The sequence below is a fragment of the Sitophilus oryzae genome, unplaced genomic scaffold (assembly GCF_002938485.1).
Source record: "Sitophilus oryzae breed Bouriz unplaced genomic scaffold, Soryzae_2.0 scaffold_1396_pilon_pilon, whole genome shotgun sequence".
Lineage (NCBI taxonomy): Eukaryota > Metazoa > Arthropoda > Insecta > Coleoptera > Curculionidae > Sitophilus > Sitophilus oryzae.
The window spans coordinates 11,096,057-11,108,854 of NW_022146055.1; the positions used below are offsets into that span (position 1 = coordinate 11,096,057).

Genomic DNA, 12,798 nt, shown 5'->3' on the forward strand with positions numbered 1-12,798 from the left:
TATAGTTTTTTTTAAATACCTACCTCTGTTTTTGTTTCCTCTTCTTTCTTTCATTTTCTTCATCAAGCTTTTGCAACGGTTTTCGTCTTTTTTCTAAATCTTTCGTATCCAGTTGCTTCTTATTTATTACCATAGCTCTGATTCTTGCTTCTTCGCTTAATTGCCGTTGTTTAATGACCCACTCGATATATTTACCTAATCTCATTTACACTGTTAACAAAAAAATAAAGGTATTAAATCTGAAACTTACCTGGCTGGGGACCTGTCTTATCATCTTTGTCCGTATCCTTGTCATCTTGCTTTTCTAAATTCTTTTCATTTTCTTCGTCCCTTTCTCTCTTTTCCGTTTCCTGTTTCATTTTCAAGATATTTTCATGTTTTGTGTTAAATTCATCCTAATGAAACACATGTTTAATATTGAATAAGATATTAATTTAAAACTACATAATTATAATATACACTCAGATGCAAAAAAACGGAAATTTTTTTTGTCAAGTATTATATTTTTTTACTTTTAGTCCTATTTTCATGAATTTTTGGCAAAAAGATCAAGGAAATAGGGCTAAAATAAAAAAATATATAATATTTTAAACTTGACCAAAAAAATGTCCGTTAAATATATAGAACTACAAAGAACTACCATAATTGTAATAATATAATAACAAATAGAACAGTTTTGTTCTAATTCAATCAAATACAGACAAATTGATTGCTCATAGATCTGGGGGTATCTCTATTAATAGGTCGAAGGCCGATACATCGTTTTACATGAGTGACCTTCAACAAATTAGAGACAAGCTGTAATTTTGCATGGAGCTTCATTTTGTAGATCTTTAAACATCCTGAAACCCCAGCGATGTACAACCTACAACCTACAAAACCACCCATACAAGGGTTAAAAATGGCCCTTTTTTACTTTTTCTTCAATAACTCTAAAACTACAAATTTTAGGAAAAAAGTAAAAAGTAAAAGAGTAAAAAATTGAAGAAAAGAAAATTTCCTACCACACAGGTAAAGAACCAAAATTTTTAGAATTTCAGTGGCGCAGGTGCAAATTCTTTAATTTAGGAGGATTGTTTTAATAACCCACCATTCTGTGTTTAACTTGAAATGAAAGCATTTTTGAGATTAATCTCGAGACCAAAAAATTTATTAGGATACAAGTTCCTATAAAAACGATCTTTTTAATAAAGGTAAGTTACCAGTGGCGGAGATAATTTTTTAAATGTGCGTTTTTTACATTTTAAAAACATTGAATGAGAAAAATTGCAGTTTTACAAATAATTTCCCATGAAATAGGTATATTGAAAAATTTACACGTTTAATAACAAAATAAGAAAAACTTTAGCTCAAAAATAGGATAACTTATCTAAAGGATAGTCCTCATTCACTTCCACATTTGTTGGGTTCATACATGTAATGCCATTGCATTGACCACATGCCATAGTGCAGGTGAGTCCCATTCGCTTGCATGTACATGCTTTTTTACAGCCTCCCGATGAGCAATTACAAAAAATTTTCTCTAAAACCCATGTAGGAGCAATGGGCTAGTCTGAATGTATTGGATTCATCTCTCGGTTTTTCAGATTCCAACCCCAATCTTGCGGTGATAAATTGTTATTTAACCAAGCCTGTACTGTATGGTAAAAATGTCACTGTTGTTTTGATGGCTATGGGGAGATACAGACCAAAACTGTGGAGCAGAATCGCAGATCTGCAGGTAAAAAAATGGTACCAATTGTATCTTTCTCGAATTTATCCGCAGTGAAGGTACCAAAGGCAGATTTTTTGTCAAACAACACCAACAAAAGCAACTTCATTCGTGCGCTCGGAAAAGTATTGTTGGAAAATGAAATCAATGTTAAATTCGCTGATGGTGATGCCGATATTCTTATTTTAACTACAGCGGTCGCAATAAGTGACAATTTACCAGAAGGGACCGTAGTAGTAGTTAGCGAAGATACGGACATTATAGTGTTACTGATTCATTATTGCCACAAGAGACTGTTTATGATTCGTCCGGGAAAGGTGTCAAAACCAAATAAAATAATCGACATATAGGCCCTACAACAAAAATTGGGGGATCTGAAGAATGTGATTCTTAGTGTTCACGCTATATCTGGTTGTGACACAACGTTTGCTGTGTTCAATAAAGGGAAGATTAATTTAGTGAACACCATTCAGAAGAAAAAGTTATAAGCTATTAAAAGAATTTTATAATCCCGAGGCTACAAAGGAGAAGTTAGAAGAAGTTACATCTCAGTTTTTTATAGTAGCATTTGTTAAAAACTCGACAAAAAAGTAGATTTGGATAGTGCCAGATACATGCTTTATCAGTAGTACGGAGCTAAACGAAGTCTTAATACCAACTTCAACTTGGCATCATTACCACCTATCTCCAATAGTGCGAAATATCATGGACTTAAAATTTTTCTTCAGGTAAGTTAAATTTATGTTCCATTTAAATGTTAAACTAAATTCTCATTTTTAACTTACAGGTACCAGGCTTGGTTAAATAACAATTTACCACCGCAAGATTGGTGTTGGAATCTGAAAAATCGAGAGATGAATCCAATACATTCAAATCAGCCCATTGCTCCTACATGAGTTTTTTGAGAAAATGTTTTGCAATTGCTCTTCGGGAGGCTGTAAAAAAGCATGTATGTACATGCAAGCGAATGGGACTCACCTGCACTATGGCATGTGGTCAATGCATTGGCATTACATGTATAAACCCAACAAATGTGGAAGTGAATGAGGACTATCCTTAAGATAAGTTATCCTATTTTTGAGCTAAGTTTTTTCTTATTTTGTTATTAAAAGTGTAAATTTTTCAATATACCTATCTCATGGGAAATTATTTATAAAACTGCAATTTTTCTTATTCAATGTTTTTAAAATGTAAAAAACGCACATTTAAAAAAATGATCTCCGCCACTGCTAACTTACCTTTATAAAAAGATCGTTTTTATAGGAACTTGTATCCTAATAAATTTTTTGGTCTCGAGATTTATCTCAAAAATGCTTTCATTTGAAGTTAAACACAGAATGGTGGGTTATTAAAACAATCCTCCTAAATTACAGAATTCGCACCTGCGCTACTGAAATTCTAAAAATTTTGGTTCTTTACGTATGTGGTAGGAAATTTTCTTCTCTTCAAGTTTTTACCCGTGACTTTTTTTCCTAAAATTCGTAGTTTTAGAGTTATTGAAGAAAAAGTAAAAAAAGGGCCATTTTTACCCCTTGTAGGGGTGGTTTTGGGGTTACGGGCTCAACGCTTCATCGCTGGGGTTTCAGGATATTTAAAGATCTACAAAATGAAGCTCCATGCCAAATTTCAGCTTGTCTCTAATTTGTTGAACCTCGGCCTGTATAGGCTCTGGGCTATAAGTAGTAAAACACACACCATAACATAAATCCTAATAAAAACAAATTATTTTATATTGTGAACACAACTGCTTTTTGGCATTACCCCTTTAAGTAACTGTCTTTAAACAGTACTTGTTAATTATAAATTCATAGAGAAATGGAACCCTAAAAAAGGTCTTATGATTTTGCCTGGAGTGAGTCAACGTCTTTTTGCCTACATTATAACATTATATGCTCTGCCACTGCAGTTATGATCCTGGGGTAAATAAAATATCTTCAACGAGGGGATACGTGATAGTGACAATTTTTGTCTGTCACTTTCTAAATGTCTTCTGTAGAAATTTCCTCTGATTTATTAAACAGAGCGATAATCTGCTAGGATCTCAGTGACTCAATTGAAAAAGCAGTGCCTGGTTACACTTCTTCGGATCTTAAATAATAATGCTATATGATATGAGAGAATACTAACCTGCCACTTATAAAATAGTTTCTTTCTCTTTATTTCTCTTGCTACAAAATTTTTCATATGGTTTGTCACTTCGTCGGAGAGCGCAACGTTCGCTGGTGGTATAGTAAATAATCGAAGGGCACCTGTAACGTTAAAAAAAATAATTATCTTGTGAAGCTATATTTAATTACGGATAATTTAGTGTGTGGTACCAAATTATTGATAACCTCTTGGTATTTCGAGTCAAATTGTCATTATGAACCGCATGTTATTTCAAATAAACACATGCAAAACTCTCAAAACTTGATATATGATATGTCGTTCTATTCAGAGTGAAAAATACTGAAGGTATCATTTAAAAATCAAAACTCGTAGTCGTTTCCGGTGAAACAGGAAGTGACCGAAAACAATCGAATACGTAAATCAATCCTGATTTATGTCTTATTATTAAGTACTAAATCCTAAATCTCGTTTTTTATCTGGAAAAATAAAAAAGGTATAGGGTGAGTCGCTTTTCAAATACATCTGGTATATCGTCACCGACTTGTCTCAATTCTCGTCATATTTTATACATGTCATCTCACACAAAAACCATTGTGCTTTACAAAAGTTTATTTAGAAATTGCGATAAATTGCAAAATAAACAAAAATAAAACATAAACCAATAAACATTTAAAAAATACACATACAAAATAATCTCTCCAAAAAAATCTTTTATGGGTATTTCGCCACTGCACTCCAATTCTAGATTTAACTCCTACAATTTCAGCTATTGTAACTTGTCGGTAGCCCTGTTGAGACAGTGTTACTATTCTGACTCTATTAAACTAGGTTTTCTTGCAGTGCAGTGGAGAAAAATGCCCATAAAGGATTTTTTGGAGAGATGAATCCGCCAGATAGGGACATATACATATAGACATTTTATCGAAATAATATCTTAAGAATATCTCCGATATCCAGCTCAAAAAATGCATAAAGATTATGTTTTTTTTGACATTTTACTTTATAAATTTATAAATGTGGTAAAGAACACCTACTTTAAATAGAATAATTAAGTATACAGGGTTGTTCACCACATACGACACGGAGTATTGTAGCTAAACGATGAGATTTTTACAAATTGTAAGTTTGGGGTTCGTTGAAGGACTATTAGAGCTACAATATAAAAATATTTTTACAAGATACAGAGTGTCCCAAATAAATAAAAAATATCAAAGTTGTATTTTTTTAAATGGAACACCCTGTATATTATTACATTTTAGTTTCTACGATTAAAAGATAAAGGTGGGAATTTAATTGTTTATTATACTTAAACCTTACCGTTTTTGAAATATTTTCAATTTTGTGAAATTGCAGTAAAAATTTTAAAGCTTCATTTCTCCAAGGGTATCAATGTTTTTAATACTAAATATTTAATGAAGTTTATTTATTGATCAGTTATTGTGTTGCAATAATAAAAATAATACTACCTTATACAGAGTGTCTAAAAATTTCACAAAATTGAAAATATTTCAAAAACGGTAAGGTTTAAGTATAATAAACCTTAATCAAATTTACCTTTATTTTAATCGTAGAAACTAAAAATGTAATAATATACAGGGTGTTCCGTTTAAAAAAATACAACTTTGATATTTTTTACTTATTTGGGACACTCTGTATCTTGTAAAATTATTTTTAAATTGTACCTCTAATAGTCCTTCATCGAACCCAAAACTTACAATTTGTAAAAATCTCATCGTTTAGCTACAATACTCCGTGTCGTATGTGGTGAACAACCCTGTATATTATTCCTATAGGAGTAATGAATGACATTGTAGTGCAAGCAATACTACGGTTAGTTACTTTCTTCATTAATCAATTCCCAAAACACTAGACTAAATCACAAACTACATCAAAATCACCATATATCTTAATTCCGACTTTATGGCAAAATTGCATATACCATACGAAAGAAAATAAAAGGGTGTCAGAATTGGCTAGGAAACAAAGATCGCTGTCAATTTATATGTGAAATTATCTTTGAATAAAAATATTGAGGAAGAAGTATAATGCTACACATGTATTCATGCATGGTCGACGGAAAGAGGACTCTAGGGTGGGGATCCTTGACAGTTCTGTTTGACGATTCTTTTGACACATTTGAATTTGATTTAAAATTTTGTGGATTTGTCAGTCTGTACTGAGCTTATTGTATGTTTCTTTTAAACTTCCCTGTATATTTTTCGAAAACTTTTTAGAACTGCGTGTTCACCGCAAATTTTCCCACGGTATAATTTATTAATGTCTGATATTACCATAGCTACGGCTTTACTCTATGGTTACGGCAATAAAAGGGATGCAACTTTGGGATGCAAATACAGAAAAAACCGGTGGCTCTCAAATTTTTTTCAAAAAACCAAACATAAATAACTAGATTATTTTGGACTTATCTGAAAAATGGTAAAGAGAAAATACGTTTCTTTTATCGAGATCTACCAGCCCTAAAAATATTTGCACTTATTTAAGACTCACCCTGTATAATATACATACGTGTATACAGGGTCCGGCAATAGTGCGTCGGACATCTATATGAAATAATACTGCGTGTTATATATATGTCTGCGAAACCGTTAAAAATTTTGAAATACTCTAAATACAAAAAATTTTCATTTTTTAACTCTCCATCTAATAAAAAATAATATACAGGGTGTTAAAAAAAAACAAAGAAAAAATATTTTATATTTTAGAAAGTTTGGCGTAGAATATTGAACATCCTGTATGACTTACGATTAGCATATTTATAGCAAAGTAAAAACAGACCAATACCTAATATAGTTAGTGATTTAAAAACAGTTCTTGTATTTTTAATAATTTTTTAAGAAGGGCAGAAAAATATACATTTTTGATACATTTTTTAATCTCTGATACTATTGAAATATATTTATTAATATCTTAAGGTTATGTAAAGTGATCTGAAAGGAAGCCAAGAATGCAATAATATACAGGGTGTTCCATTTAAAAAAAATCATCCAGGTCCACTCACACTTTTTTGAGCCACCCTATAGAAGTTAAAATATTTTCTTGAAATACATCCTGGTCATACTTTAGGTGTGCACTTAAATAAAATTCTCAATTTTTTTATTCTTGGAGCTACAAATGCCTGACGCACTATTGTCGGACCCTGTTATAATAAACCGATCATTTATAAAATTCACTTAAAATTAACTAATTATATTTTTTTTACATTTTTGCTTTTATTTACTACTTGTCAAAGAATTTAGATACGTCAATTTGACTTACTGGCTTCAGTAGCATATCGGATGTTTGTGTTAATAAATAATTATTATAACTTCTATTTTTATTAGAATTGTATATTTTTATAACAATTTTAATAACTACCAATATTTATTTACAACGTAAAATAAATTAAACATCACATTATTGAGTCTACCCCACGTCTACCCTACATCATATTTTTACACGTTTTGAATAAAATTAGAACGGCACTGATCAACCGAAATTTAAAGGTATGCGCACACTGACCAGAGCCGCACGCGCCGCATCGACCGAAGAAAAATATTGTTTGTGTTACTTTCAATGAATGAAGGTGCACACCATAGATTTAGTAAGAACAGATATCACATTAGACATGTTAACCCGATCAAACAATCGGAGGTTGACTACGTACTGTAAAAACCAACTGAGATAGAGAAGGCGACATTGCCACATCTCAAATTTGCACCTATCTACTCAGTTTGATTTGCAGAAAAGGTGACTTTAAAACATTTACCGGATATCAATAAATCTCAATTTCTTAATTAAATTAATAGTTTATTTTTAAAGAAGCATGCGTAATAATATGTTATTAACCAGAGGATATATGCGTTACTATTAAAGGACATGTTTACTGTTTAATGTGCTGAAACGTCTAGAACTATTGGCAACGTCGCTCCTAGTCTTCCAGAATAAAATGAGCCGTCCGTCCCACCACCCCTCGCGACGGCCCTTGGTCCGTTATAGCGTACTACGTTTAGCTTGCGGTGTGTTTGAAGTCGGAATCAAGACGAAAGTGAACTTTCAGTGTTTTTCGGTGGTTTTTGTTTTTGTTTAACGTACCTACTTTTGAATCTGCGAATTCAGTGTCAAGTGTGTGGAAAAATAAGCTCAAATTGCCCGAATTTATCTTTTCACAGGTGGGTATTGTTTTCGTCATTGTACATAGGCGTCCCACAAGGGAGCCTCTCACAATCAAAATAATTTCTAATTATATTTGTAATGAATCTATTAAAACAAGAACGTAGTAGCCAGTAATTGAATTATAATTTGTCTCAATGACTATCTAACTGTTTTAGATCATAACAAATTTGAATATAAACGTTGCATTTGAAATTTTATTATAAGCCAGAAAGTGACATTTTTTTCTTAAAATTGCGTCATTTCTGGTCATTATATACCATATTCGAATGGAATTTTGCTCAACAAATAAACAAAGGTGTTATCCGACCTTTTTTACATCTTATTGCTTTATTATATCTGCCTCTTCAGCCCATATACATATAACTATATATACTCAGTGTTCCCTATTTAACCCCGTGTGCTGTTTCCGTGCCGTAAGAAAAAGACAACATAACTCAGCTCCATATTTAATGCTGCATAAGTCTATTTCACCCGGATATCGATTGAACTGCGATTGCGCCAAACTCCGTTTGATTGTTGTTTTAGTTCTGTTTGGATTACTTTTTATTTGTGCGCGTAAAAGAGTGATTTTGTTTAGTTTATTGTTTCCAACTATTTTTTGATATTTTTCCAACTCCATGATAATGTGTTATAAATAATAAAAATATAAATAAAATTGAAGGTTAGGTGAAATGTCAGTCTACCACTTCTCTTTAAAAACACGGACCAATGAAAACTTCTTCAGGTAAGGCATGCGCAATTAAGTGACTATCCGGGTAAATTAGACTTATGCAGAATTCCATATTTCTCTTTCACTGTTTGGGCTTCACCTTTTAGAGATTAGGCTGAGTATATAAAGTTATATGTATATGCTTCGGCCTTGTTTAGACAATTTTTTACCACTGTACAAATACCTCTTCCTAGAGTTATTTGTACGGTGTGCTTACCTTTTTTTTTAGAATGGGACGAACTGTAAATAATTCTTAGGCTACTAGTTTTATACATACCTATATACAGAGTGACCCAGGCCTCCAAAAAAGCTTTTTACCTATTACTACTAGCTGCTCTCGCCATCTAGCACTCGCCATAGTAGTACGTTTTGTACTCAAATGCTATTTTCTGCTTTTCGTTTGTCGGATTGAGAATTACAGCAAAGTCGGCCTGACGATGGAGATAAATTTCCGAAACCTGTCGTCGAATGGCTGTTCCCTTCAATCTGATGAACTTAATACAGAGAATAAGCATATATGTAGGGGTTAGGCCTTAATAATTTTTTGCTTTTTGTATTTTATTTATTTATACAAACCCTACCAAGCCTTGAGCCTTAGGAGCAAACGTAATATTCATTATTATGCGACAGAAATCCCATACTGTAGCACACAGATTTGATACCTTTAATGATAAATGCCTTCTATTGAGAGACTAAAAGGTAATTGCCTCGTATCAGAGCCACCATAATACAAGAAGAAGACCGAAAGTCAAATCTTGTTCTTATATTTAAAAAAAAACATTTTTCATTAAATATTGATTATAGGTATAGAAAGTTATTAATAATACAAGATTAAACAACTATTACACAGTACTTCACAGAAAGCTATCGATTGCGAACTAACTAAATCGTTACTAATTGCTAATTTTGAAGTTCTTTTTAAGATCAAAAAAGGTAAAACTAAAACCTAAACTATCATTTCAGATTAAACGGGAAGTTCTAAATAATGTTGACTATTCTAAACAAGAAAAAAATTATTTATAAGTTTTATAATATCTCTAATTAAATTTGGACGAAAAGAATATTTCTGTTTGTTGTAGGTAATTTTCTCAGGGAAAATACGAAAATAAAAATGACTTTTTAAGTCAAAAAAAGTTAAAAGGACAAGTTATTCCAAAAAAGGGCTGTCTTTTTCAAAAAAGGACAGGTGGCAACCCTAGGTATTTCTGGAATGGAAATTTAATGGCAAATCTACAACTTTGGTTTGAAAATATGTTCCGGCCACCTATGTTTACAAAAATGTCTAAAATGTGCTTTACCATTGCCTCCATATTCTAAAAAAAATTGAAAAAAAGTCACCAACCACAAACCTAATATAGAACTGTTTCGGAAGCCTGAGTCACCCTGTAAATATTCAAGTATATATAGAAGTAACTGAAAGTCTAAATTGAAAATCGACGTTGGAGCGATTTTCGAAAACCATCTGCTAACGTTTCAACATAGGTATATGTGGGATATTAATTATATTGTTATATTAGACCTTATAAAATAATCATCTGACGAAAAAGTGTTAATGTAGTATATTAATATAGAGTATAAATTTTACTAATTAATTTACTTTTACTTTAAAAATTAAATTCGTTCCAAAAAACGATACGCCACTGGCCATTAGAACAGTCCAAATGCACCTAGTTGCCGGGGTCGGAAATTTTAGACTTCTCTGTCTTTTCTGTCCTTGTTTGACACATTGGAATGTTTGATACACTACCAACGAGTATTTATGAATGAGATGTTCGGTCTATCTTTATAATGTCTTTGGTGCACACACTAGCCGGAGCCGCACGAATCGCATCGACGAAAATGCGGCCAGCATTGTTGGGCCAGAATGATTTTCGGTAAATGCGGCTAGTGCTGCTGACGTCACACGCAATTCCTTCCACTCTACGTAGGTAGCCGAAGAGGAGATTAGAAATTCAATATGCACATATTGAAAAATTTTTGGTTCATCCTCAATTAAATATGGAAATAATGTGGATTTTTGCAAATATTGTGAACCTATAACTTTCGATTCTTTTTCGTGATTTTTTCTTCTTCTATTAGCAAGGAGCTTATAATTATTTCTTGTTCGTTATCATTCATTGTCAAGAAAAAGACTTCAATAAATACAACAAAAATCTAAATTAATATGGCATTTTGTATCATATAGTTTACAAAATATACAGGGTATCTCAAAAAAAGAACTAATATCTAAACAAAAAAGAAAACAAAAATATTATAACAAAAAAGAAATTGCTTTCTCTGTTAAATCTAAATTAATATGGCCTTTTGTACCAGATATTTTAAAAAATATACAGGGTGTCTTATAAAAAGAGCTCATCTATAAACAAAAAAGAAAACAAAATATTATAACAAATGCGAAATTACTTTCTCTGTTAAATCTACATTAATATGGCCTTTTGTACCAAATAGTTAACAAAATATACAGGGTGACTCACAAAAGAACTAATCTCTAAATAAAAAAGAAGACAAAAACATTATAACAAAAGAGAAATTGCTTTTCACAATGTGCTTGATTGTTATTCCATGGCAAACTTGATATCTGAGTGACGAAATTGCTAAGCTAAGCGCACTGTATTACAAATGTATAAATATCATATCATTTCTGTATTGATAAAAAGACAAAACCTGAACTTCGACTCATTCATGTTCGGTGTCTCTTGTTTATCTTAACTACATAAAAATTAATGGTATTAAAGAAAATATTTCTGGGCCTTTCAACCTATATGTCTTATGTATTTTAGTGTAATTTAGTCCCACTCCAATATTCTTCGACGAATATACTTACCTATGTATATCGGCAAATTACAAATTGTTTGATGGTGCACTGTGCGTGCATTGCATACATTCAAGGATTTTGACATTAAAAACATTATATTTTTTGCAGTGGCACTTTGGGGCAGCCAATTTTTTTATGATACGTGCTAGTAAAGGTGGCTCTTTTCATTGCACGTAATATCTCCACTTACATCCGCTTACATTTTTTTGTAATTCAAGAAAACTTTATATTTTTAAGTTTTAACGACATAAATAAAAACAAATAAGTTTTTCACTTCTGGTGTGACTTTTTTTTAAATTTAACAATCCAATACTATAGCCTAAGAATGCTTTTAATAAGTCGTTATATATAACAAACGAATATCTTTTACATTCATTTTAAAATTACAATCAAATGTACGACTCTTTATCTACCAATTTGAATAGTTTTTCAATTTACTTCAATTGGTGCTCATATGCTCAATAAGTAAATAACAAACAGACATACTGTATATGTTTTATAAGACTAGAATATATCTTTAACACAAATATATAAAAAACTATTTAAATTTGGAACTCTTCAAAAACAGCCAATGTCTCTATTTTCTTATGCTTCGATCCATTGTGCGGCTCAGTGGGCGCGACAAGAAAAAAAAGTGCGATTAGTGCGGCGCGTGCGGCGAGTGCGGCGCTGGTCAGTGTGCGCGTACCTTAAGTCGGCCATTCTAGGAGACCGTCGCGTTCGATCTAAATTTTTTGATATGCTCCTTTCTTAATCTTTTTATTCAAAGGAAATTATACAGCGAATGTTATCAATCGTCATTTCCAAGCCAACTTGATTTTTTTTGTTTCTGTTAAACGGCATTTACCTTGTTCGTCTGCCAATCCGACTATATTTTTCTTAAGTTGAAACGGGTGCACACCGGAAGCAGTAAAAAAGCTGTTAGACATAACTTCTTTGAACATCGGTTCTTTACTGTTTAGTGATATAACCCATTTCTCCAGCACTCCACTATTGGTTAGCAATATGATTATAAAAGGCTGAAATATTGTAATACATTTTTATTAAATATAATATACAAGGTACCGCAAAAAGTTAAATACAAAAGTTATAGGGTTTTTAAATTTCTATTAGCTAGTAGTAACTTTAAGTATACAGGGCCCGCCATAAAGTTGTGGCACATCAAAATTTATTTTTTTAAATGCAAACCCCTGTATATTATTGCCTATTTCAATTCTTCTTTCAAATTTAAGCAATAATCGTAATACACATACTGTACCTAAATTCCACCATTTCCGAGTT

The 12,798-nt window shown here is 31.8% G+C and overlaps 1 protein-coding gene across 1 annotated transcript in view; it reads right to left on the reverse strand.

Moving 5' to 3' along the window:
* LOC115876040 (WD repeat-containing protein 63) overlaps positions 1–12,798 on the reverse strand; it is a 71,378-nt gene that overhangs the window by 837 nt on the left and 57,743 nt on the right. The window contains exons 12-15 of the mRNA XM_030891714.1: positions 12,365–12,536; positions 3,839–3,960; positions 251–395; positions 24–195 (exon numbers count right to left, since the gene is read on the reverse strand). Coding sequence (XP_030747574.1) covers positions 24–195; positions 251–395; positions 3,839–3,960; positions 12,365–12,536 — 611 coding nt within the window. The remainder of the gene's footprint in view (positions 1–23; positions 196–250; positions 396–3,838; positions 3,961–12,364; positions 12,537–12,798) is intronic.